General features: G+C 37.5%; 1 protein-coding gene across 3 annotated transcripts; it reads left to right on the forward strand.

Moving 5' to 3' along the window:
- The first annotated feature begins 673 nt into the window (after positions 1 to 673).
- On the forward strand, positions 674 to 24,022 carry atf6b (activating transcription factor 6 beta). Of its 3 annotated transcripts, none has more exons than XM_049472941.1 (17): positions 676 to 1,562; positions 7,542 to 7,621; positions 8,380 to 8,461; positions 10,060 to 10,119; positions 10,271 to 10,353; positions 11,121 to 11,262; positions 11,372 to 11,545; positions 11,641 to 11,813; positions 12,920 to 13,099; positions 14,127 to 14,209; positions 14,548 to 14,763; positions 14,850 to 14,957; positions 16,148 to 16,253; positions 17,678 to 17,748; positions 17,840 to 17,939; positions 18,909 to 18,993; positions 21,171 to 24,022. In XM_049472941.1, the coding sequence occupies exons 1-17, from the start codon at positions 1,490 to 1,492 to the stop codon at positions 21,425 to 21,427; spliced, it is 2,073 nt and encodes a 690-aa protein (XP_049328898.1). In that variant the 5' UTR covers positions 676 to 1,489; the 3' UTR covers positions 21,428 to 24,022. The 3 variants fall into 3 exon arrangements, with proteins under 3 accessions (XP_049328900.1, XP_049328898.1, XP_049328899.1); XM_049472942.1 differs by having other exon boundaries at positions 677 to 1,562; positions 17,681 to 17,748; XM_049472943.1 differs by lacking the exon at positions 10,060 to 10,119 and having other exon boundaries at positions 674 to 1,562.
- Positions 24,023 to 24,369: the final 347 nt, after the last annotated feature.

Genomic DNA, 24,369 nt, shown 5'->3' on the forward strand with positions numbered 1-24,369 from the left:
TAAATAAATATATGCTCTTGGAATTGTAACTATATTTGCAAAAAAAACAAACAAATAAATAAAACGAAATAAAACGATTTTGTAATAATTAAAAGTAATTACTAAAAGAAAATATGTAGTAATACAAAATCAAATCATTAAAATATGGATAAATTGGCTTATTATGATTAAAATGTAAAGAAATAAAATCAAGGCTTTTTGTAATAAAGTTGCAATTAAAAACACACACAATTAAAACCAAAGGAACATTTAAAAAGGTAATAACCAACATATAATAATTTAAAAATAATTAAAATTAGGTAAAATTAGCTAATTAAAAATAAAGATGATGAAAAAAAAATGATTTGGATTGGTGACATTTTGTTTCTTATAGCTTGAACTGTGTTCTTGCAATGCATTTTTAAATATTATTATTATTTTTTTGTATCATTGACATTAATTGCAACCATAATTTTAACCTTTTTAAAATAAATGTTCTTTTTTCAGTCTGAGTCTTGAACAACAACAGTTATTACGTTGTTTTATTGTATTTCTTTTTTGTTTGTTTTTTATTGAAACAAGAGCGATTGATTTTTATATCAGGCGCTGATCTCTGACACCTATCCCGGGGTCCTTGGGGAGCAGGATTTTCCGGGGGGGATGTTTTCGGCGCAGCACCGGAAGCGCCGCTGAGAGACGGTTGTTATGTAAAAGCTGCGGCGGATGATTCTAGAAACCCGTTCAGAAATCGCTTTTAGAACCAAATTTCCCTTTCACTCCGAATCCCTGTGTTCACAATTATCATAAATCTCAGTTTTAATCCGGTTTAAAACACAAGCTATGCATAATAAAGCGCACTAACGCCGTTCTGGCAGTGTTTTTGCTTGACTAGCATTAACGTGACTAGCCTCAGCTCCTGATTGGCTCGCGTTCGTGTCAATCAGAGGAGAGTGGGGGATGCTGGAACGCTATTGGCTGAAATTGCGGCGTAAAGAAAATGCTGATGCTTGATTGGAAGACAGAATCGGATGGGACCGCCCTCTGGGCGTTGTTTGCACTCATTTGCTGGTGATTCGTCAAATTATGCTCCGCCTCATGATTTGATTGGTCTACCGTGTTGTCGGTCAGCTTTTCTTACGCGGTGATTGGACGCTGCATGCTGGAGTGGGCGGGGCGTCATTTTTCTTTCTGTTTTTTTTTTTGTGTTTTAGGGAAATCGATTTCCTTGTGTGAAAGAGTGAGCTGCGGTGTGAACGTTACGGACATTATGGAGCATTATAAATAGCGGATTATTCGATTAATCATAATAATTCGGATTCATTCTGGACCCTATATGGATTAATCTGATGTTTAGAGGTCGGACCGGGACTCTCAGGGCTGTAGATAGTAGCTAGTGTGTGTGTAAGTGTGTGTATGAGTGTGTGTTGTGTCTGATGTGTGTGTATTAGAGCAGATAGCAGCTCATCACCTGGATATTAATCACCTGAAACACCTGGTCTCATCAGTGGACATGACCGCCGACCTGCTGTCTGATCTGGACAGTCGATTCTTCGCCGATAATCTGCTCACGAGCGAAGACTGGGGTGAGTCCGAGTCCTGGAGTCTCTATACTGCATCCTGCACCCCCACTGCAGGCCTGGTCCTGATATATACTGTGGGAACATGATGATAATTTCGGTGCTTTGAGTTATTTAGGTCGATTATAATAGATAAACTACAAGACAGGCGATTAATCGCAGAATTAAAACCAACCGCACGGTCATACACTGTAGGGCAGTTAGCTAATTACGAACAATTGTCAAAGAAATCACCATAGGGTGGATACACTGCAGGATGAATGAACTGCAGAGCGATAAATTAACATTAATTGTACGATTAATTGTAGAATAATAATGCAAAAGATGGGTAAACTACTTATGTATTTATGATTAGATGTATTACAGTCCACCTTAATCATAAACTGGTAACAGTTATGGATAAATAACTGAATAAGAAGTATTACCCATAGGACGGATGATGGCAAATAATGGATGAAGGACAAATAAACTGCAGAGCGATAAATAACGAATAATTGTACGGTTAATCGTAGACTAATAAACAAATGCTAATAAACAATCCTACACTGTTGGGCAATTAGCTAATTACAGACAATTGCTAATAAACAATTGACCATAGGATGGACACACTGCAGTATAAATAAACTGGATTGCTAAAAATGACTATTAATTGAACGATATGACGATTAATTGAACGATAAATCGTAGAATAATCAAGCAAAAGATGGGTAAACTATACGACGATTACGGATGATTATTGTATTACAGTCCACCTTAATCTTAAACTGGTATTAGTTATGGATAAATAACTGAATGAGAGAAGTCAAGCATAGTAATATGATCAATAATTGTGTGATTTAATTGTAGAATAATAAAGCAAAAGATGAATAAACTACATGACATTTACTACAAATGATTAGTTCAATAACAATAATAACATAACACGTTATTTAATAGGATGCATGTTAGTCACAATTAATTGCAGAATGATAATCAACAAAATGATTAATCAAAGAATTTTAAACAACCACACAATCCTACACTGTAGGGCATTTATTGGTGAATATTGTAAAATAATTGGCCATAGGATGAATACACTGCAGGGTGAATAATCATGATTAATCGTATCACAACAAACACATAGCACAAATATGGAGGTTGCACTAATAAAGTAGAAGTGATGTTGGACGAATAAACTGCATAGCAAATAAACTATAATTGTAAAATGGTAAACAATTGAAAGACAATCCATAGGTTGGACAAACTGCAGGACATCAAAGTTAATCACGATTAATTGCATAATCATATAACACACTGAATGAATAAACTACATTATGTTTACTGATGATTAATTGTATAACCATAAACTGTCAGATGGGCAAAAATTGGTACGATTAATTGGAATTAATCATAGGATGACAAAATGATGGGTATCTTAGCTAAACGTCAGATTAAAAGCAGAACAATGTACCGGAGGATGGATAAATTGTAGGGCTGCAAGTATTGATTATTTTGGTAGTCAACTAATCTGCAAATTCTGATTAATCAATTAGTCAGCAATTATTTTCATTATTATGTTTTTACTATTAGTTTAAAACGAGAGAAACAGCTAAACGTGGGATTTAAATGCCCTTCAGATATATAGAAAGTTGTCCTTTAAATGCGGTGCTGATCTTTAGTGAATAAATGTGAATTCTGTTGTGATTTGGCGCTTTTGGAGACACTTATAGTCGAATTTTTTTTTTATAATCGACATTGAATACATCAACTAATCGTCACAGCACTAATAAACTGTAAAACAATTAATCACGATTAATTGTAGGATAACAAACCACAAGACAGTTACAAGATGAACATTAGTAAAAAAAATAATTATTGAAAAACTGCAGAATGATTAGTTAATACACATTAATCGTTAGATTGGTAATCTGTAAAATCGACAAACAAAACAGGATGATTGTTCGCAATTAATCGTCAAACTATAAAGCGTACTGTACATTAACTGTAGAATGATTGATTACGAGTTAAACAGATTTGTATTTATAATGATTTAAATGGAAATTTCTGCTCTGTTTTATTTGCTGATCTTAAGCGTTTAAAGCTGTATAGATGGTAACAGATTGTGACTGGTCACTGTAGCTCACATCTGCCTGCATTGTTCCTTTTGACCCGGTTTCCACCCATCTGCCCCCAAAACACACTCAGACTGGCCTGGGGGTGAATGGTGGGGTCTGGGTGGGGGTGAATGGTGGGGTCTGGGTGGGGTTGGGTGGGGTTGGGGGTTAAATGCTGTCCTACATCCTTATAAACAATCAGGGTTACATTAACTCTTCACATGTTAATGCAGGTTAAACACTATTGGTCCAGGCTTCTTTTCTTTTTAGCTACTGTGGGGATCATTCTTGTTTGGACATCTGTCTCTGGTGTAGGGCTGCAACGATTAATCGATAAAATCGATTCCAAATATTAATCGTCGACTAATCGTTAATTAGTAGCACTACTTAAAATACTGAAATTCAATTTCGATACAGTTCTTTAAATTTGATACGATACACAAATGCTACTTGTCTGTCTGTAGATGAAGGTACTTGTCTGTCTGTAGATGAAGGTACTTGTCTGTCTGTAAATAAAAGTACCTGTCCACCTGTCTGTAGATGAAGGTACTTGTCTGTCTGTAAATAAAAGTTCCTGTCTGTTGATATACTAAGGTTCCTCGCCATCTGTAGATAAAGGTACATGTCTGTCTGTAGAGAAAGGTACCTGTCTCTCTGTAGAGAAAGGTACCTGTCTGTCTGTAGATAAAGGTACCTGTCTGTCTGTAGGTAAAGGTACCTGTCCGTCTGTAGATAAAGGTACTTGTCTGTCTGTTGATGAAGGTACCCATCCGTCTGTAAATAAAAGTACCTGCCCGTCTGTAGATTAAGGTATCTATCCATGCATCTGTAGATAAAGATACCTGTCCTTCTGTTGATAAAGGTACCTCTCTGTCTGTAGATGAAGGTACCCATACCTTATTTGAGCTAAACTGCTGACAAGGTACAGTTTAATCTGATCTTAGCCGGGAAAAATTAAGAAAAAATGCCGTCTGCTGCTCCATGCTGTTTACATACTGAGCACAGTATGTGCTGCGTTCACTGCTTGCAGCTGCTTAACTCCTTTTGCTACGTGTACATCTGTGATACATGCGCACTGGAAAACAGAATCTTCTTGACAACTCTGACCAATTAGAGTAGACGATGTGCTCACATAGTTTATTGATGCACATTTTATTGCGTTTAGGTTTTTATACCTGTGTGAAACTAAACCAAACAGAGGGAGAAACTGATCCGGATCATATAAACTTTCACAACTACAGATGTGAAAACGCCTTAAAAATCCGTAGCTTAATTTAGTTTAAAGATAATAGCGTGTATTATTATAATAGTGAGAGCATCACTGTTGTGAACAGTGAGCAGCAGGTGTTGAGGAGTTACTGAAGGGTCTGATTCAGTGTTTGTGTTTCAGTAGATCTGCTGTTTTCTCAGGTTTCAGTGAAGAGAAGGTGGAGATCACGACCCTGAGCTGAGCTTTTATTCTCCACAGCAACCCGTCAAAATTAAAGCAGAGGGATTACACTGATCTTACAGATACCTGAGCTTTATTCTGATCATTTATTCTCATCTTTAATTCCGATTTTACTTACAAAAAATACAAACTATTTCACAGGTTCTATCTATTAATTCTCCCTCAATTTATTTCAATTTTGTTTGTGTTATTCGATTATGTTTTATTTTTAAGCTCTAAAAGAAAGTTATGTTGTACTGTGTAGGACTGTGTTCTGTGTTTGTTTTTTGTCATTGATGGGAAATAGTCGCCAGTCGCAGCTCAAAGTCCGTGTCCACACTACCCATAACCCCCTAACCCTGTCTGTGTGTGGAACAGTTCACTTTTTAATGTATATACATTAAAATGTAAATTTCAACACAATATCCAAACTCATATAAAAAACGCATAATAAACTTTACAATATTATTACATACAAACCATATAATTAATTTTTTTAAAAGGTCAGTTTGTCTGAATATTTGTCTTTAAAGTTCTTTTTCTTTTAAGTTTAACCATGATCAGTTTAAAAAACTTCCACTTGTAATATTTTGTAATATTTTCTATTAAAATTTTCTATTAGTATGTATCTATGCAACTCGTTTTGATACTCAGTGAGGCTTTCTTTACAAATTCCATATTTTATCGCTTTTAGATCATAGGTGATTTATTTTATCATTAATTTGTTTTAATTTATCCCATACTTACTTTGATATATAACACTGAAACAAAAAAAAATAAATGTTTCTAATTGGGCACAGTTTGGTATAGGACATACAGAACTATTTATTTCATAGTTCAATTTTATAAGTTTTTGTACTTTGTATTTGCTGTTAGCCATGTTATAGCTCTCATTTTTTCGGATATTATTTTATTAGAGATATGTATAATTGTCTGCCTTTATATGTTTAACTGTTAAACCATTATATGAAGCCAAAATATCTTTCTTAAATATATGTTTTTCAAATTGTATCTGATAATTAGGGGGTTGAAATATCGTATCATAATTAATTTTGGTCTTATAAATGGGCATATGATAAAAATACCAGTATCATATATTGAGTGTTTTGTTATTTACTGTGAAACTTTAATAGTATAATTGTTTGTTTGGAGTTTTTATGCATGCATTAAATATTCTGCACCCTAGTGTTTTTTTTTTTCTTCAAACAAAATCTGAGTCTACAAAAATTTACAAAATAGATTTTTTTTTTCCTACATAGTAAATGAATAGTAAAGTGATCTATCAGATTATGAAGGAACACATAATGAATCTTGTAGTAACTTAAAACAGTGTTAAACAAACCAAAATACTCTGTAAAAAGGCTTTTATCTGCTCTTATCTGGGGAGCTGTTAACCTGCAGTTTCTTGTCCTGTATGTCCTTTACTGGTGCGGTCCAGATGAGTGCCAGTTCTATCATTATAATTATTTTGATGGTCTTTGTGGTGGCTGCAATTGAGGATACTTTTAAAGTTCTTGAATTTCTTCGTTTTTTGGAGTCATATTTTTCTTTACCTAGTTGAGCAGTTGTTGCTTCTCATAATCTGGATTAGAACATTACTCAAATATTCACTATTCACTGTATTCACTTAGGACTGTGTATTGGCAAAAACTTAGAGATACGATCTGTATCACAATGCATGGGCTTCGATTAAATATATCACAATATATTGCAATACTGTTAACAATGCAATATATTGCAATTTTCAAATAGTTATAAAAAAGCACAATTATTTAATCTGAATAAAAGAACAGGTGGTTGGTGTGGCACAGTGGATAACACCACTACCTGCCAGTCTGCTAACTACCACATCATGTGGGAGACTGGGTTGCAATTCCTGTTCTGGGTCAATGAATGCTGCTCTACACCAATAAGAGTCCAAGACATTTAACACTACATTGACCAAACTCTGTAATAAGAATAACTCCGTTAGTCACTCTGGATAAAAGCGTCAGCTAAATGCCGCAAAAAATAAAGTAAAATGTACTTTTTTCATCCCATCAGAACAGTGGATGGAGCTAAAGACAGGAGCTACAACGCTGCTATGAACCACTTCTGACACCAATCTTTACATCTAAGCTAATAATTGATAAGTATCGTACTGTATTTTTGAGAATCGACACAGTTTTGGGAAACAAAATATCACAAAACTTCCAACTCTACCTCTTCACTACTTTACTTTAACTGATGCTCTCAAACACATTAAGAGACAAGAAATTCAAGTAATTAACTCTTGATAAGTTCAGCACAGCTGTTAACTGAAAGCCTGAATTCCAGATTCCCGATTCTACCTCATAAAACTGACTGAGAAAATCAAATCCAGCAGAGATGTGCAAAACTGATCATCTAAACAATCTTAATTTGATAAAATAAGATAAACTGATTCTTTCTCTCTGTCTGTCTGTCTGTCTGTCTGTCTCTCAGATGCCTGTCTGTATCAGTGTGAGAGTATGGAGGAGGGTGAGGAGGGGGACTTCAGCAGGGGGCTGAAATACGACACATCGGTAGGTATACACACTCATACACACACACTCACAGCTCCGCTCGAGTTACGAGGTTTTGTTATTTACTCAGAGCTGAATTGGATCTGGGTGGGGAAATATTACATAATACTGTGAAGACTGAGCACGACATGATCACTACCAGATCACTACTGTTACAAACACACTTACTAATATACAGCACCAGTCAAAAGTTTAGATACACCTTCTCATTCTGTGTTTTTCTCTTTGTTTCTTTATTTAATGTATTTTCTACAGTGTAGATTAATATTAAAGAAATGAAAATGATTAAAGGACACCTACTGAATTCTGTAGTAAAGAGTATAAAAGTGTTATTGCTCCACATTAATCTCCTGATCTAAACCTGATGAACTGAGATTAAGGTGATTTGAGGTGATTTAATTGGGATGAGCTGCAGCAAGAAGGAGAAACATGCTAATTCCTTTCAGTCCTTCTTTAAGGAAAATTAAATCATGTTATAAATCATTTAATACAAACTGGAGATACTCTGATTATCTTTACTCATATCACACCTTTACTATGTTACTAAAGCTTGTGTGTGTGTGTGTGTGTGTGTGTGTGTGTGTGTGTGTGTGTGTGTGTGTGTGTGTGTGTAAAAGGTGAGGTTCAGTAATGATACCCTGTACAGTCTGATATGATGGGTAATAATGTTTTATTGAACTACTCTGACTGAATAATCCACACACTGACCTAATTCTCTCTCTCTCTCTCTCTCTCTCTCTCTTTCTCTCTCTCTATAGCTGGATACTGACCTGGTGTTGACCCTTGACCCTGACAACCCCACGTCACCATGGAAACACCTGGAAGACAACCTGCTCTCAGGTAAATCAGAGTTTCAGAGAAGAGCTTATGTTAATGTTAAACCGGTTTAACTCCACAGTAAAACTGTTCTTTATTAATAATTTATTTATTTTAAACACATCCCTATTGTATCGTTATGATGCAATGTTTTATTTGGTTGTTTGGTAGTTTTAGTTACACAGAATTGAATTTTACGAGTGTTAGTTCTCAGTATATCAGAAAGCTAACAAGAGTGTTACCAATACATTTACCAATATTACCAGTTTATTTTCAGGATGTATTGAGTACATTTGCTCTTCAGTTGTTCTGATCTGGTAAAAAGATAGAGAGAGATAGAGAGAGAGAGAGAGAGAGAGAGAGAGAGAGAGAGAGAGAGAGAGAGTGTGTGTTTAAGGTGATGCTCGCTCGACCGTTTTAGAGTTATCTCCGTTATCTAAGAGCTTCAGTTACCCAGTTCTGATCAGGTGTGTGTTTTATGTGTTTATGATGTTGACCCACTCGTAGACTCAGTGGAGCTCAGTGAAGTTTATGATTTGCATATATATGTGTGTGTGTGTGTGTTTTAGTCTCTGAGCTAATAATAAACCAACACACACACTTCCTGTTAGTGGGTGTTACGGTCTAATACTCCCAGCATTACCTCCTGAACCCGTTTATACCCAGCCTGTGTGGAGGAGGAGGAGCTTCTTCAGTTTATACTGGAGATAAGAGGCCGGTTTCTTATTAAAACTCTAAGAAGTTGTATTATTACAGTATAATATTTGGGAAAAAAGGATGTGCTTTGAAAGTGTGCTCACCAACACAGTATATACTAGAGCATCTCAAAAAATAAATGAGAATATCATTGAATCAGTTTAAAATGTGAAACTATATATATATATTATATAGATGTATTAAACACAGAGTGATCTATTTTAAGCTTTATTTATTTTATTGTTAATAATTATGAAGCTTACAGCCAATGAAAACCCAAAAATCAGTGTCTCAGAAAATTAGAATATTATATAAGACCAATTGGTACTTTTGGCAGCGTGGGCAGTGTGCCAAATCCTGCTGGAAAATGAAATCTGCATCTCCAAACCATCACTGATTGGTGGAAACTTCACACTAGAGCTCGAGCAGTTTGGACTGTGTGTCTCTCCACTCTTCCTCCAGACTCTGCTCCCTTAATTTCTTTTAAATGAAATGTAAAATTTACTGATGATCAGTGATGGTTTGGAGAGGCATGTCATCTGCTGGTGTTGATCCACTGTGTTTTATTATCAAGTCTAAAGTCAGTGCAGTTTTGTTTTCCCACAAAATCTTACAGCACTTCATATCTTACAGCTTCCCTCTGCTGCTGACAACTTTTATAGAGATGAGGATTTCATTTTCCAGCAGGATTTGGCACACTGCCCACACTGCCAAAAGTACCAACTGGTCTTATATAATATTCTAATTTTCTGATACACTGATTTTTTGGGTTGTCATTGGCTATAAAACAGATCACTCTGTGTTTAATACATCTATATAATATATGATTTTTACATTACTGCTTTATAATGTTATAAACTAACTGTGTGTGTGTGTGTGTGTGGGTGTGTGTGTGTGTGTGTGTGTGTGTGCGTGTGTGTGTACAGGTAACATGCCCATGATAAAAGATGAAATGACGATAACACAGCCGCTCCCAGTGGACATGTGTGAGTGTACTTTTCCCATGTGTATGCGTGTATAGTGTGTGTGTGTGTGTATATATTGTGTGTGTGTGTGTGTGTGTGTGTGTGTGTGTATGTATAGTGTGTGATTTAAAGTATGTTACTGTGTTAGATGCTAACAGTGTGTGTATTTCAGTGTTTCAGGTGAAGGCGGAGCCTCCATCACCGTCCTCCTCTCCATCCTCAGAGAGCTCCATGTCCTCCTTACCTGAACCCCAGGTACCTACATTTATATATTTGAGTTTTTATTATAATATTATATAGATTTAATTACAGGTAGACATTCTTACTGATCACTGACTTTATTACAGTATTTTTCGCACTATAAGGCGCACCGTATTATAAGGTGCATTATGCGACACTAGTAAGGAACAGGGGTGTCACCATGTTTCCGTTCAAATTCAGCAGGTCTTACCGCTATCTAAACAAAACTGTAATTCTTTAAAAAAAAAAAAAGTATTTTTACTTTTAAAGTTAAACGAGCGCTGGATGTTAATCTACACAGATTTCTCTCCTGAAAACTGTTTATTTGGGTGAGTAAATCGCTTCGTTTATTTACAGTAAGCTTAGATTTCCAGATTTACACTAAGGCTGGGTGCAGCAGCATTAGCAGTAGCGGCTACACTACACAGCACTACACTGAGTGTTCTGGTAAGCCAGGGTGATATTAGCTAGTGGGTCGTCTGACGTAGCATGTTTTAACACAGTAAACATGCAGACTACAGTCTGATATACTCACCTCTGAACAGCAGTGAAAGAGCTAGCACTTAGCACAGTTAGCGGCTAATGCTAATACTGCTCCAGTCTCTGTGCTTTAGAACTAAACTGAATCTCATGTATAACTCTGTACTTCAGTGGAGTGTCTTTACTGCTCCTTAATACCTGACTGATAGAATTCATACATAAGGAGCACCGGATTATAAGGAGCTCTGATGATTTTGGGGGAAATTAAATGATTTTAAGGATAATGTTTATTTGTGTTTCAGGTTCTGGTGAAAGGTGAGAATCCCCCCACGCCTCCATATATGTATGGAGACGTTCTGTCGCCCCCTCTGGCCACTATGGAGGTTACAGTGGCCACTACAGTCCCTCCTCAGCCTCAGACAGCGGTGCTACCTGCACCTACAGGTATATATATATGTGTATATATAATAGTTATATAGATTTTAATAGTAAGGAATATTGTGATTAGTACATTAGTATATATAACCCCCCTCTCTCTCTATCTCTAACACAGTGATCTCGTCGGCGGCTACGCTAAAGGCTAGCTCTATCCTCAGCACTAAGCCGTTGCTGCAGCCGCGGCCGGTGTGTGTAGCCACCGTTCCTCAGTCCTCCAGTCCGGCTAAAGCTCTGATCCTGCAGAGCCTCCCAGTATCCGTCCCCAGTATCGACCAGAGCCGCGCCCCCGGTAAACAGTTTAGCCCCGCCCATTCTAATTTAATGTTTAATGATTATTGGTTGATTGTTTGATTGGTTGATCTAATCATGGCTGTGTTCCTGCAGTGGTTCTGTCTCAGTCGGTGTGTTTGGGTTCTGCTCCTGCTATCGTTAAAATGGAACCAGTATCTCCCAGCATCAGCCACTGCAGCAGCCCCACGGCCCCGCCCACCACCACCAACACCAAGCCCATCATCCCAGCATCCTCTCTGCCCGGCAGCAACTGCAACGACATCGACGTGAGTAACAGCGTTCATCACTTATACATCTGTTATCTAACTGTATCAAGGTTATAAATGTAGATAACTGATTATAATCACAGCAGCCCTGTAACAGATCCTGAGCGGAAAATGCTCCTTTCCTTTCAAACTTCTTAAACTACAGCCCAATTTCCTTTTATTTTTTCAGAATATTGCATCTTTAATCTTTTAATATTACGACTTACGACTAAATTGTTTTTATTTGAGCCACTCTTCAAAAAATAAAAACAGCTCACTTCGAGAATAAAAGGAAATTAGAAGTAATTGAAGGACATTTATAAAAGTAATTTCTTCAGTTAAACTACCTCCATCTCCCAACATTGATCACACAAACATCAAAAGCCCAGATGTTTAACAGGGTTCGTACGGTCATGAAAAACCATGACCAAAAGTCATTGAATTTGAAAACAGCAATTTCCAGGCCTGGATAAGTTTTGGAAAAATAAAAACACCCATGAGTTTTGGAAAAGTCATGGAAATGTATTAGTTAAAAAGTGTATGAACCCTGTTTAAGTATGTAAAAAAATATAAAGGGTTTGTTGTGTCCTTTTTCAGAATAAAATAGTCTAGTTTTATGAGTAGATTTAGTAGAGAGGAGCTGGTTTGGGTGGAGTTTGGGCTGTAATAAAAGTAAAGAGTGAACATTCAGTATCATTACAGAACTATTTCTGTATTAATATGGTCTGCAGGCTGGTGTAAGATCTGTGGGGTGGTTTAGTGAAATGTCTGAATTGCAGAACTTCTGATAACTGCAGTTTTAGAGGAGGTTCCTGTGTGAGATTAGAGTTACGCTGCTCTTCCTGTCCGTTAACCTCCTCCGTCTGACTCAGCATTACTGCAGATCACGCTGTCCTCCTGCTGATTTTTATACTCTAATCTTCTCTGCTAATGTAAACCCATGCAGCACAGTAAAAACCTGTGTAAAACTAATATAAAAGTAAGCAGCTCCTTACAGCAGCTTTTATATTAATTATTGTGCAGAAAAACACCTTATATTTCAGTTAGTGAGAACCACAGCTAACATTTCTCCTCTTCCTTTTCCTCTTCCTGTTCTACCTCCCCCTGTTCCTCCTCCTCCTCCTCAGATGAAGGTTCTGAAGCGGCAGCAGCGGATGATAAAGAACCGGGAGTCGGCGTGTCAGAGCCGGAAGAAGAAGAAGGAGTACCTGCAGAACCTGGAGACCCAACTCAGAGAAGCTCAGCAGGAGAACGAGAGACTCCGCCGAGAGAACCAGCAGCTCCGCCTACGACTCGCCGGGAAAGAGGTACGGAGAGAGAGAGAGAAAAAGAGAGATCAACATAAATTATTATCAGAGAGAAAAAAGGGTAAAATCCGTGTGTGAAGAAAATGTGAAAGAGAGAAAGAGAGATGGAGAGAAAAAAGGGAAAAAAGAGAAAATGAGAGATAAGAGTGATGGAGAAAAACAGGGAAAGAGAGAGAGAGATGGCGAAAAAAAGGGGGAAGAGAGAAATATACAGGGAGAAAGAAGAGCGAGATAGAAGACGTGGGAAAAAAAGAAAAGAGATGGAGGCAAGGAGTAAGAGATGGAGAGAGACTGAGAGAGAGATGGAGGAAAAAAAGGAAAAGAAAGAAGTTGAAAAGAGAGATAAAGGAAAAAGGAAAGAGAAAAGAGGAGGAAGAGTTTGAGATGAAGAAAACAGGGAAAGGATAGAGAAAAAACAGGGAAAGAAGAGCGAGATGGAAGAAAATGGGAAAGATGAGATGAAGGAAAGAGGTGTGTGAGGTGGATGGATAGAGAGAGAGAGAGAAGAGTAGAGAGATGGAGAAAAATGGAAAAGAGGGAGGAAAAAGGTAAACCGAGAGATGAAGGAAAGAGGTGTGAGATGTATTTAGAGAGAGAAAGGGAGCATAAACATTACCAGATGACCTGAAACAGAAAAACAGAAGAGAGAAGAGTTACCAAAAGGAGATAACAGAGTGACAGGAGAATAAAAAAAAGAGTGAAAGAAGAGAGAGAACACATGAAAGAGAGAGAGAATTAAAAGAAAAAGACTGAATAAAGAAAAGGGTCAGAAAAGCTCCATGCTCCATTATATACATCCCCACTGAGAAACAGCATTATAGAACAGCCTCCCTACAGAGTGATGCCGCCGCCACCATGCTTCACTGCTGGTATAGTGTTGGGTGTGGGATGGTCAGTGTTGGGTTAATTGTTTAATTTCTGATGAATGGATCAATAGAAATGATTAAAATTTAGAATTTAAACTGTAATAAATGTTGCATAAATAACTGTGTGTGTGTGTGTGTGTGTGTGTGTGTGTGTGTTACAGGGTGGTGAATCTGGTAATAATAAGAGAGCGGTGTGTGTGATGGTGGTCCTGCTCTTCATCACCTTCAGCTTCGCTCCAGTCAGGTACCCACCCCTACACCCTTCTCAACCAATCACAGCGGACCGTTACACTGACATCACCACTGCTCATGAACATTCAAATTTAAATTACTAATGTTATTAATTATTAAATAATGTGATTAATTATAATGTTCTAATTGTATTAATGCTAATAAACACATTAGCTTCAATAATATTTGTATTATTGATTATAATGTATTACTGCACTTTAATAATACTCTGTAATTAACTATATTAATGCCAACATTAACGCTTAACTTTATTAATAATATTAACCCATTAACACCATTAATATTAGTGTATTCATATTAATAATCTGATGCTGTAATTCCCCTCTCCAGCATCACAGACAGGAAGCTGGACTCAGTGCTGGAAGAAGGGGCGGGGCCTCACACAGGAAGACACCTGCTGGTGTATGAGAAGAGTCCGGAGCCGGGGCGGGGCGGGGCGAGCGAGGGAGTGATGGAGGAGAGGATAGAGAGTGAGGAGGAGGGAGGAGAGGAGAGGTGGAGGGGAGCAGAGATGGAGAGAGAGAGCGCAGAAACCTTTCACTTCAGGTGAGTTCACAACAGTAAACACTGACATAAAATGTTCTGTTTTATGACCCACACGTATGTAGATTAAGCATGGTGTCTCTCTGCAGGAATGTGAGCAGTGTGTTCAGTGAGGTGAAAGATCTGGTCCTGCAGGACATCGACCGGCTCTTCTCCTCCTCAGACTGCAGACAGTTCAACCGCTCAGAGTCCCTCAGGTGAGCAGTGAGAAAGTTGGTGAACTCTGTGCACTGTTCCCAGTCTCTTCCACTGTGTTATAATATCACTGACAGTTGGCTGTGGAATATTTAGTAGTGAGTAGTGAAATTTCACCACTGGACAGTTCACTGAGCTGAGCTGCTGCTTTTATTAAACACCTGTGGAACCGTGGAAGTGATTCAGGATCTGGATGTACTTTTGGCAATATAGTTTGTTGTTACTGGTTCATACAGTACACCAGAAGGGAAACTAGAACCCGTATGTATTTCTCTCATACCATTGCCATGCCATAACACTAGAGGCACTGCAGAGCACCACGTAGAACAATACCACCAAAGAAGCACACGCAGCTCTGTGGAGTCAAATGCTTCTGCTTCTACTGTATGAGTGTTTTTATAGAAAATACTATAGCTCTGTTTAAATATATTAATACTGTAGCTTATTAGATATGTATTTGTTAACCGGAGAAAGAAGGGAACTGTGGCTGATTTTAATACTGTAATGCCTCTAATGACTTTAATAATAACATATTGTAATTTGATATTAATCTTGTTAGAGCTTTAGAGAAATATATCTTTTAAATACGTAGTGTTCATGGAACTGTTTAAAATGTGTAGTTTGTAAAGGAAGCCTTGTTCAATATGTTGACGTATCTCTCTTTAAGGTCTATTGTTTTCGTTTTTTAGCTGTTTTTCTGATAATAAAGTCTGAGTTTTTCATATGTTGTGTATATATATATGGATCAAAGTAAACCCAATACTAAACAAAGCTTTAATTTAAAGCCTTAGTGTGTTTTATATTTTATGTACTCCTAACAGTACAGTAAGTCACAACCCTATATCAAAGCCCAGTCATGCAAAATAATAATATTAAAAATATATAATAAAAATACAGTACGGATGCAACGATTAGTCGATATAATCGGCAATGTCGAATATTTAAATACGTTGACTACAAATTTAAATTGTCGACTAAATGTTAATTTGTAAAAGAATAAAGGGTTAATGGAGCACTCACACAGTTTAAAGATGGTGAACGTGGCAGAAATAATCATTGACTAATCGATTAATCGAAAAAATAATCATCAGATTAGTCGACTACCAAAAAAATCAGTTTGATTAAATATCTCTCTCTCTCTCTCTCTCTCTCTCTCTCGCTCTGTCTGTCTCTGTCTGTCTCTCTCTCTCAGGCTGGCTGATGAGCTACGTGGCTGGGTGCATCGTCATCAGATCGACAGGAAGAAGTCTGGTGGTGGTGGGAAGGCGAAGATCGCTCAGAAAGCAAAAATAGCTCAGGTGAGAAACCGCAGAGCTACCACACATAAACACACACAGTTTCAGATCTAAACTCAGCTCTTACAGACTGTTCACACTCACTGATCCTTTTCACCACTAAATATATTACTATATACACTACAGCATTTAAACTGCATCACATTCATACTTAAAACTGAGTACTGGCTATTACTGAGAAGGAAAATTATTTTATTAAAAGAGTCTGACTAGCTACAGAAGATTAAAACACTGATACTATGATCCGAGAGAGAGTACAGTAGATCATGCTGTTTCTGCATCAGCAGCCGGAGTCTGAGAGAGAGAGAGAGAGAGAGAGAGAGAGAGAGAGTACAGTAGATCATGCTGTTTCTGCATCAGCAGCCGGAGTCTGAGAGAGAGAGAGAGAGAGAGAGAGAGAGAGAGTACAGTAGATCATGCTGTTTCTCCATCAGCAGCCGGAGTCTGAGAGAGAGAGAGAGAGAGACAGAGAGAGAGAGAGTACAGTAGATCATGCTGCTTCTCCATCAGCAGCCGGAGTCTGAGAGAGAGAGAGAGAGAGAGAGAGTACAGTAGATCATGCTGTTTCTGCATCAGCAGCCGGAGTCTGAGAGAGAGAGAGAGAGAGAGTACAGTAGGTCATGCTGTTTCTGCATCAGCAGCCAGAGTCTGAGAGAGAGAGAGAGTACAGTAGATTATGCTGTTTCTCTATCAGCAGCCGGAGTCTGAGAGAGAGAGAGAGAGAGAGAGAGAGAGAGTACAGTAGATCATGCTGTTTCTCTATCAGCAGCCGGAGTCTGAGAGAGAGAGAGAGAGAGAGAGAGAGAGAGAGAGAGTACAGTAGGTCATGCTACTTCTGCATCAGCAGCTGGAGTCTGAGAGAGAGAGAGAGTACAGTAGGTCATGCTGTTTCTCCATCAGCAGCCAGAGTCTGAGAGAGAGAGAGAGAGAGAGAGAGAGAGTACAGTAGATCATGCTGCTTCTGCATCAGCAGCTGGAGTCTGAGAGAGAGAGAGAGTACAGTAGGTCATGCTGTTTCTCCATCAGCAGCCAGAGTCTGAGAGAGAGAGAGAGAGAGAGAGAGAGAGAGAGAGTACAGTAGATCATGCTGTTTCTGCATCAGCAGCCGGAGTCTGAGAGAGAGAGAGAGAGAGAGAGAGAGAGAGTACAGTAGATCATGCTGTTTCTCCATCAGCAGCCGGAGTCTGAGAGAGAGAGAGAGAGTACAGTAGATTATGCTGTTTCTCCATCAGCAGCCGGAGTCTGAGAGAGAGAGAGAGAGAGTACAGTAGGTGCTAGGGATCTGTTGCTTTCCTCCGTAAGCACTGTGATTCTACTTAGTTCAATTCTAACTTAGAGATGTTGCACTGATTGGTGGCTTTAATATATATATATATTTTGTATATATATATATGGTGTATAAACATGGTTCTGGTTCTCTCCTCCAGCAGAAAGCACAGCACAAAAAGACTAACTTCTCCAGGTATCTCCCCATCGAGGCTCACCGTTCCATCGAGAGGTAGAAACACTACATTTCCCATCAGCCTCTGCTCTAATATAGGTTAATAAGAGCGTACACATCTCTAATCTCTATTTTTTTTGGTGATCAGTCAGCTGCAGCTGTTGCCCGGACCGGAGGTCAGCTACAGCGACTTCCTGGACGCGATCGACCGGAGAGAGGACACGTTTTACGTGGTGTCCTTCAGACGGGTACGATATTACACTGTAATATTTACTACAGTAAGCATAGGAGCACTTTATATAAATAAAATATATTTCACATTTAATGAATTTACTCTCAATGGAGACATTAGAATACATCAAAAAGTTTTCCTAATCTGCTCAGACTCAAAATCCTGACTTCAAGCTTTGGAATCGACCATAAAAAATGCTATGGATATCTGTCTGTATATACAGGGGTTGGACAATGAAACTGAAACACCTGTCATCATTTTAGAGTGGGATTTTAGGTTTCATGGCTAAATTGGAGCAGCCTGGTGTTCAATCTTCATTAATTGCACATTATTGCACCAGTAAGAGCAGAGTGTGAAGGTTCAATTAGCAGGGTAAGAGCACAGTTCTGCTCTAAATACTGCAATGCACACAACATTATGGGTGATAAACCATAGTTCAAAAGAGGACAAATTGTTGGTGCACGTCTTGCTGGAGCATCTGTGACCAAGACAGCAAGTCTTTGTGATGCATCAAGAGCCACGGTATCCAGGGTAATGTCAGCCAGCATACCACCAAGAAGAACCAACCACATCCAACAGGATTAACTGTGGACGCTGTAAGAGGAAGCTGTCTGAAAGGGATGTTCGGGTGCTAACCCGGATTGTATCCAAAAAACATAAAACCACGGCTGATCAAATCACGGCAGAATTCAATGTGCACCTCAACTCTCCTGTTTCCACCAGAACTGTCCGTCACCACAATCAATTATTGTGGTCTAAAACCAGGTGTTTCAGTTTCATTGTCTAAACCCTCTGTATAAAAACAAGTGTACGCCACAAATAGTCAAATATGTGCTGAAGTGGCAATAAAATCCCAACATCCAACCAACCAACTCTCAAAAGAACAACAGACTAGAAGTTTCAATTATGATCATAAACCCCTGATATAAAAAAAACATTTTTGTGGTTAATAAATTATTTGTTTTATGTTTTTTTTTTTTTACAGGATCATCTGCTGCTTCCTGCTATAAGCCACAATAAAACCACACGGCCCAAGATGTCCCTCGTCATGCCAGCGATGGCCGTCAACGGTAAGATATTCAACCTGAAAGAGCATTTAAGGACCTATTATTATAAAGAAACTGCCTGATTCACAAAAGTACAGCAGTAACTAGACAATCCTGCGGATGCGGTATTATACAGAGATCAGTGTGAGAGTGTGGTGAAGCTGTAGTTTACTTAGTCTTGTTGCTTTGTTCGGATCAGATCCGGCTGTTCCAGTCTGTCCTGTAACTGAAGATTAACTCAACACTTTTAGTTTCTGTTCTCTGATTATATTTGACCTTTAACATGATTAAAGATGAACAGCAGATCAGGTTTTAAACAGTAACATTAATAAACTAGTAGTAAAATAATAATTTCCAGTATATAATTTAAAACCATTTATCTGAACATCAGTGCTACTGCTGAACAAATGATACATAACATTAAAACCACTTGTTAAATGTGGCGTAAACCCCCTTAATCAGTTCTGACTCAGTGAGGTATGAACTCTACAAGATCTCTGAAGGTGCTCTGTGGTTTCTGGTACCAAGACTTTTTCAAATCAAATCTAATATTTATTTATATAGCACTTTTTACAACTGATGTTGTCACAAAGCAGCTTTACAGAAACATAATCACAGGCGGTGTGATCAGTTCACACAAGCAATATTTGGTTTGTCTGTACTCTTGGAGTACAAGCAAAGACCCACGAGAGGAAATATTCTCGATCCGGTTCCAAAAAAAACTCCTAAAGCAGTTCTTTTTGTGGTGAGAACGTGATCCGGTCTCGATCTAACCCGGCTCTAAAATATACTCCTCATTTTTGAGCTAAACGGCTGTTCAGGTGCAGTTTAACCTGATTTACTACCCAGATAATAATTACCACAGCTATTACACTAATGCAACTCTGATATTTTTACATCTATTCTCAGCCTGACGTCATTAAATAACCGCAAGAGGACTTTTGATACAAAAACAAAAACAGATGCATATTTACAAACAAACAAACAAACAAACAAAATGAAATGCAAGAATGATGACTAGCATCAAACCTGTAACAAATTAAAACAAAGTAAAACAAGAAAAAAAACATACAGATTTTCTGGTACCAAGGCATTTTCAAATCAAATCAAATATTTATTTTTATAGCGCTTTTTACAGCTGATGTTTCACAAAGCAGCTTTACAGAAATTTGATTGAGGACAGAGATTCAGGAAAAACATTAAACATAGAAAATACAGAATACAGAACCTCCAGTTCACACCAGCAATATTTGGTTCATTTAAACAACCGGACCGAGACCCCCAAGAGGAAATGGTCTTGGTTCTAAACGAACTCTTAAGCGGTTCTGTTTGTGTTGAGAACCTGATCCGGTCCTGACCCGACCTGGCTCTTAAATATGCTTCTCATGTTTAAGCTATTCGGCTGTTCAGGTGCAGTTTAACCTGATTTATTACTCAGATAATAATTACCACAGCTATTACACTAATGCAGATTGTAATCCAACATCACAGTTTTTGTTTAGAACATTTTTCATTTTTCCTGCTTCAACACCAGTCATCAACTTCAAGAACTGACTGACTGTTCACTCGCTGCCTAACGTATACCGCCCCCTTACAGTAGGGCTGGGGAATAGGGCAATAGGGCATAGAATAGAACTTATCAATATGATAGATATCATGATACAGGCATACACAAGTATATCGTAATATATAAATCAGAATGTCACAGTATAAAAGTATAAAAAACACACTATTATATTAATAAATTAAATATATAAAATAAACCTTTTATTGTATCCAGTCAGAACAGCAGTGCATAGTACAACAATGCTATCGTCTGGGCAGTGTTTATACACAGCACTAAATGAACCACTTCTGACACCAACTTTTACATCTAATCTAATAATTAAAAATCAATTCTGTGTTTTTGAAAATCAATAGAGTATGACAGGGGTCGGCAATAGGCGGCCCACAAGCATAAAATATCTGGCCTTTAAGCTTGTTTGAAATACAATGAACAATAATAATAAAATGCTTCTCTGGAGAGCTTTTGTTTATATGCCTCCCCTCTCTCTCTGTCACGCACGACGAAACTTCAGTTTCCACCCGTTCTCGTTTTTACGTTCTTTAATGTTATGGCTAATATCCTGCGCTCTCTCTCTCTCTCTCTCTCTCTCTCTCTCTCTCTCTCTCTCTCTCTCTCTCTCTCTCTCTGTGTATAGAGTCGGTGTATAACTCGTCTCAGGGAGGGTATGAGCTGATGATGCAGGTGGATTGTGAGGTGATGGACACCAGAATCATCCCTATTAAATCCTCCGCGGTCCCGCCCTCCCTCAGAGATCCGCCCCCGGCCCGTCCCTCTCATCATCACCATGCCAACCACACACGGCAACACCACGCCACGCCGTCGTCACGCCAACCGCTTCCTGTGCGGAGGAGGGGGGCGGAGTTTCTGATCAGCCAATCAGGGTCAGACTGAGGTCCAAGAAGCAGAGGAAGTGGGAAAAGAGAAACACCACTAGAGGGCGACAGAGAGAGAGAGAGTGAACAAGAGACAGAAAGAGAGGAAGTGAGGGATGATGGGATGGAGGTCTGGAGGAGTGGAGGAATGATTAGGACCCAATATTGGAAGAACAGAGAGAAACTCTCAGAACATCAAAAAATATCCTAAACATAAAAGCTCAGAAATCTAAACGATATTTAATTTATCGGAAAGTCACATGACAGAGCTCTTACACTGCACGCGCGCGTGTGTGCGTGTGTGTTAACGAGCAGTGCTGGACACACACCACACACACACACGATCACTGCGAGAGTGTGTATTCTCTGTATATTTGTAATAATATTTTTTTTATTTCTTTAATTTTATTTCTTTAACTTTTATTTTTTGTATATTTTGTTTAGTTTTGTTTGTTTTTGTCTGTTGGTTTCATTTTTGTTGGTTTTAGTTGATGCTAATCATCCCCTATTTTTGCTTTTGTTTGTTTTTGATGTTTTTGTTTTTTTTGTTTTTTGTGGGTTTTATTGTTTATTTTTGTTTAATATGTTTAGTTTTTCTCATTTTTATCTGTTTTATGTTTATTTTCTTTTAGCTTTTCTTGTTTTTTTGTCTGTTTGTCTTTTGTGTTTATTTTTGTTTAGGATTTTCTTGGTTTTTGTCAGGTTTGTGTTTTATTTTTGTTTAGTTTTTTATGTTTTTTTGTTTATTTTCGTTACGTTTTTTTGGTTTTAGACAGCGCAGATTTTTTTCTTGTTTTAGTTTTAATTTGTTACAGGTTTGATGCTAGTCATCATTCTTGCATTTTGTTTGTTTGTTTGTTTTTGTTTTTTTATATCCAGAGTCCTACTGCGGTTATTTAATGAAGTCAGGATGATAATTAGATGTAAATATCAGAGTTACTGTGTGAAAACTTTAATCATTCTAATGTTAAATATAGGTTTGGTTTTTTTTATATGTAATATGTATATATACACATACATACACACAGTCTGAATTACTATAGGGATGGACAGAATAACAGAAACACTGCGTAAAATGCTCTCACTTGGCAGGTGTTTCTCAGCCAGTAAGTTCTTTAGATGTTCTTCTTTTAGAGCTGGACTTTAGGTTTACATTCCTTTAAAATAGTGTTTCTTTGTAGAAATGCACTAAAAAGAAAAATTTGTTCAAAACAGAACAAAATGAAACATTTGGTAGATTTTCATACATTTTGCCTCTTTCTTCACAGTTGAATTAATTAAATAGTCTAAAGGCATTTCATGTTGCCTTTCCAGTCGACAAGCCAACACAGCACAGTACATTTACTTCAGGAGTGCTATTCTAATCTCGCATTTACCTCAGTAGTGCTGCTTAAATCACATGTGAAACTTACATGCGATGAAAAATTAATCTAAGCTAATGCTACTATCCCAGTCCTGTACAGTTTACCACAGAATTATAAATGAACTTAAACATGCCGTTTCTCTGCATCATGATTTATAAAAAAACTGATCAGTTAAAACCTAAACACCTAGCGCCACCTAGTGAAGATATTCTGTAGCATTTTGCTTCAGTAGATACTGGTAGCATTCTTATTATTAGTGTGTGTGTGTGTGTGTGTGTGTGAGAGAGAGGAGTGTGAATGAACTGGGCACAATCTATAACTGCGATATGTTAATTTGTGTTGTATATAATACTGATTTGTAATATTGCCTGTTTTGAGTCGCTGTATTTGTAATATCGACGAATGATCAGAACCGGTCTGATCCGCGCTAGTCCTGCAGTCCAGATTAGATTTAGACGTTTTGTTTACTGTCCTAGTTAATATATTCCGTAAATATATCTTTATCAGAAGGATGTCATTTATGTATAATAATAATACAGTCATTATAAAACTAAAATAATTAATGAAAATTTGATTTTTTTTATACTTTTGTTTTATTTTTTGTTTGTTATATTTTTTATTAATATTTGGGATCTAAGACCCCGTTTACACCTGCTCACTTAAAATATCCTGTGTATCAGGATTATATCAAACCACTTCATCAGATGGTCTGAGACGCATTTAAACCAGATTCAAATCCGATTGCTTAAACTACTTCAGGAGGTGGTCTGAGACACATTTAAACCAGATTTAAATCTGGTTGCTTAAACTACTTTTTTAGAAGGTGGTCTGAGACAGTCACTCAAACTACTTCAGGAGGTGGTCTGAGACACATTTAAACCAGATTTAAATCCGATTGTTAAACTACTTCAGGAGATGGTCTGAGACAGTTAATAACAGATTAAACCCTGATCACTCAGTTGAGTTAAATCTGGGCTCATTCTTCTGATATTGTATGTTTTTCTGCAGCTCCTGGTTTTGTTGTGATGAATCTGAAAGCATGTGTTGAGTTAATGCTGGTTGAGGGATTGATGCTGTAAATATGTTAAATATTCTTTTTGCCTTTTTAAAAGCTGTTTTTTATATTTAACTGAGGAACTCGTTCTGATTGGTCTCCTCGCACGGCTGCGTGAGATTCCTGAACCACTGTCTGTTTTTTATTTGTAGAGGAGAAAAGAGAATTTGATAAATAAAGAGATGATCTGAGGAAATGTCTGCACTGTGTGTTAAACTCTATACTAGACACTGTAGAATTCATAGTGGATACCAAATAAATCATAAGATAAATACAAATTAAAGTGGTTACTAATTCAAAGAACTTATTTGAGAGTAGAATACATAGTGGATACCAAATAAGACACCAAATAATTTATAGTAGTAACTGATTTCTTTAAAAATTACAGAGAACTACACCACAAAAACTACAAACACCGCACAAAAATTACATATATATTTAACCAAAACTAGAGAAAGAAAACTGCAAACAGAAATACTACACACACTGCAGTAGAAATGATCTATAAATCTGTAATAATGATCTGATAGTGTAAATCTGATC

This window comes from Astyanax mexicanus, unplaced genomic scaffold (assembly GCF_023375975.1).
Source record: "Astyanax mexicanus isolate ESR-SI-001 unplaced genomic scaffold, AstMex3_surface scaffold_31, whole genome shotgun sequence".
NCBI lineage: Eukaryota > Metazoa > Chordata > Actinopteri > Characiformes > Acestrorhamphidae > Astyanax > Astyanax mexicanus.